Genomic DNA, 2980 nt, shown 5'->3' with positions numbered 1-2980 from the left:
TTCTTTCTTAGTGGAATAATTATTCCAGACTCCCTCACCTTTTATCTACAACACAAGCTTCTTTTTCAACATTAATTTATTTAAAAAGTCTTATCCATGAGTATTCTTTAACAGAAAAAAATATAACAAGAAAATATTAGTGATACTTATTCATGAACCACTACTATCCAAATACTTACTTAAAAATTCCAGTAATGATTCAGTTGAAATGACTTAAGTTATCTACAAGCTTGATAAATAATTCTGCATGTGTCCCCCACATCTTACATCATTGACTTCCGAGTGATTGGTTGACATCATTCTGTGTTAGTAGTTCCTTCTTCCTCCTTTTTTTATTTAATCTTTTGGCATGGATGTGCATCCATGACTACTACAGAGTGTGTAAGCTTCCTCCTTCAAACTGTTATTTAAAGTTCAACTCCATTATTAGTTTAAAAAAAAGAAAGGGGAAAAATATATAGAAAAAGATTGGGTGGCATAGACAATTAAACCATTACTCATCAATGCTAAAAGTCTACGTTCTTAGTTCTTTGTCATAGAGCAATGAGTATGCTAGTGTCAAGCCATTATTCTCAGCCTGTTTGTCTAGACTGGGACACTTTCAGACACATTCGGCAATGCTGAACCTTCTGTTCAAGTCCTTTCTGAAGTACATACATACCTTGTTTTTGGTCTCATCAACTATCATCCATTTTCACTTGTAGACAATCTCCTTATCATTTTTGAAAATGAGATATATATCTGTTTTCCACCAATGGTTATGTTTTGCCAAAGCCATTAGCCACCACGTACTTTACCACTTAAACACTCTTAGTGGTGTTTAGCTAGAAACTTCCAGTAATTCCTGGTGGCTCAAACTTTGTTCTGTTTCCCATTATTCCTCCAATATTACCTTCTCAATTCTTTTTACTTTTTAAATCTCCTTTTCCTAACACTGGTCATAAATGGCATACTGACGTTATTTAAGGTATTAAACAAAATTCAGGACTGCGCCTTACTGTTTCTGGGGAGTACTTCCTGTGTTATTCTGTCTCATTACTTCCTCCTTTTGGAAGTCCAACTATCCATCCAGGAGGCCCCTGGATTCTGCCAACCAAAAAGATCACTGGCCATAATTAAATGTTTCCAATTATGAAGATTTTTGCCATTAAATGAGGGTGAAAGGACAGTGACATCTTTGGTGTGTGGTAAATGAGAAACAGGGCAGAGAAACAGAAAGAAAAGGAGCCTCAACAGAACTTGACGAGCCTGGGAAGTCTGGGTCTAAAGGACTCTTGTAAGATATCAGCTAGGAGCCAGCGAAACCAGCGTTCTGTCCCTGCAGTTTGGTTTCTCTGGCTTCTACTGCCTTACGGTACTTCAAAAAGCTTAACTGACAACGTTTGAATCTGCGACGTGGGCAAATTGAGCGTGGCTTCACGAACTTCTTGTCAGTACAGGAAAAAGAGCTTCTTGGCTTCCCTCAGTGTTTGCTGTGTGCTGCTGAAACCGGGAAATCAGAAAGACTGATGTGTTTCCAGGGAATACACTTAGTGTCTCGTCTTGCCAAACACATCAAGGCAATTTGTTTTTGCCAGTGAGACTCTGGTGGCTCCCCACAATGACTCAGCTCACTTATTTAAAAACCTAAACTGGTATGTTAGTAGCTTGTAGGTCACTAACCTGCCAGCCTTGTAATTTACACTGCTGGAGAACAAATCGACATCTCTCCTCAGCAGACAGTTTCTTCTTCTCACCGGGGAGCGTATCCACCAACGGCTTATACCTGTGTAAAGCAGCAGGGACACAGAGTGATGACTGAATTCGTCAAGCAAATGATTATATTCAACAGAGTCGTCTTTGTTACACTCTTTCTTAAAATTTTCCCCATTCTTACTTTATTTCACGAGTCCCTAAATATTCCATCCACGATGTATTTAACAGGCAACTGAAATAACATTTATCTTTTATATGAAAAATGATTTTTTAAAAAGAGTCAAATATGTGTACGAGTCAAATATGTTTTTTAATCCTTTAACACTATCATGGAGTGATGCAAACCATTTATCAAAAGAAACTTTGAAGAGAAAAAAATTAATCTATTAGTTTTCATTTAAACATTTAGAGTGCTCTTAAAAAATTTACATTTTAAGAAATTCCAGCATTCTTTATTCCCATTTGAGAGTGAATCTAGATGTAGTTAGAATCAATAATAAAGAAATATCAAAACATCCAAAATTCTTATTTAAGTGAGAGGCGAGTAGCTTCCTCCCCATATATTACATAATTGAGTATTTTAAATCTTTTAGAGAGATGTTTTATTTTATTTTGCAAAATTCCTTCAAATTATTATCTTTCATTTCCTAGCTGAAATTCATGGCAATACAGTTTTCTACAGATAAAAAAAAAAAAAAAAAAAAAAAAAACTTTCAAAATTACATCACTCATTTGAAAAGTCTATGCAAAACTTCCCTTTGCGCTTAAGGTATTGAACCTAGCATATGACTAAAGCTGCAGTAGGAGGAGGGGGTGGGGAGAGATACAGAAGAACCGAGCAAAGATCTGTGCAGCTGCATCCAGTTCAATTGTGTTTATGATTCTCATGTTGGGCTGCTCTGGGAACTTAATACCAAAAGTTAAATCACCTGAGTTTTCTGTAGAATATCTTGGTATTTCATCTAAAGTTTGCTGCAGCTAATTCAGCACCTTCTAAAATTGAGGTTTTTTTTTTGTTTCTGTAAGGCAACTAAGGAAGGAAGTACATTGCCTGCACATTTTTATTTACTGTCCTTCCTTGGGACACTGGACATGTCCCACTGACAGCCACATCGAATTTACATGCATTTCTTTATTTCTGCCGGTGCTGTAGAGAAATCAGGTGTACAGCATGTGGGGCAGTGCCGCAGCAACTATGGGTCTGGCATGTAACAAAGACTGAGAAAACATACCTATTTCACCTTTTGGGTAGTAGACATTTATTTCCTTTCTTATATTCTTAGCA

At 36.6% G+C, this 2980-nt stretch overlaps 1 protein-coding gene across 1 annotated transcript in view; it reads right to left on the bottom strand.

The window, feature by feature from the left end:
- MYO16 (myosin XVI) overlaps positions 1 to 2980 on the bottom strand; it is a 494098-nt gene that overhangs the window by 104895 nt on the left and 386223 nt on the right. The window contains exon 28 of the mRNA XM_023519764.1: positions 1663 to 1765. Within this exon, the coding sequence (XP_023375532.1) occupies positions 1663 to 1765 (103 nt within the window). The remainder of the gene's footprint in view (positions 1 to 1662; positions 1766 to 2980) is intronic.

This window comes from Pteropus vampyrus, unplaced genomic scaffold, assembly GCF_000151845.1.
Source record: "Pteropus vampyrus isolate Shadow unplaced genomic scaffold, Pvam_2.0 Scaffold236, whole genome shotgun sequence".
NCBI lineage: Eukaryota > Metazoa > Chordata > Mammalia > Chiroptera > Pteropodidae > Pteropus > Pteropus vampyrus.
Note: the sequence above shows the minus strand (reverse complement) of the source record. Positions and strands in the feature narration are given on the sequence as shown.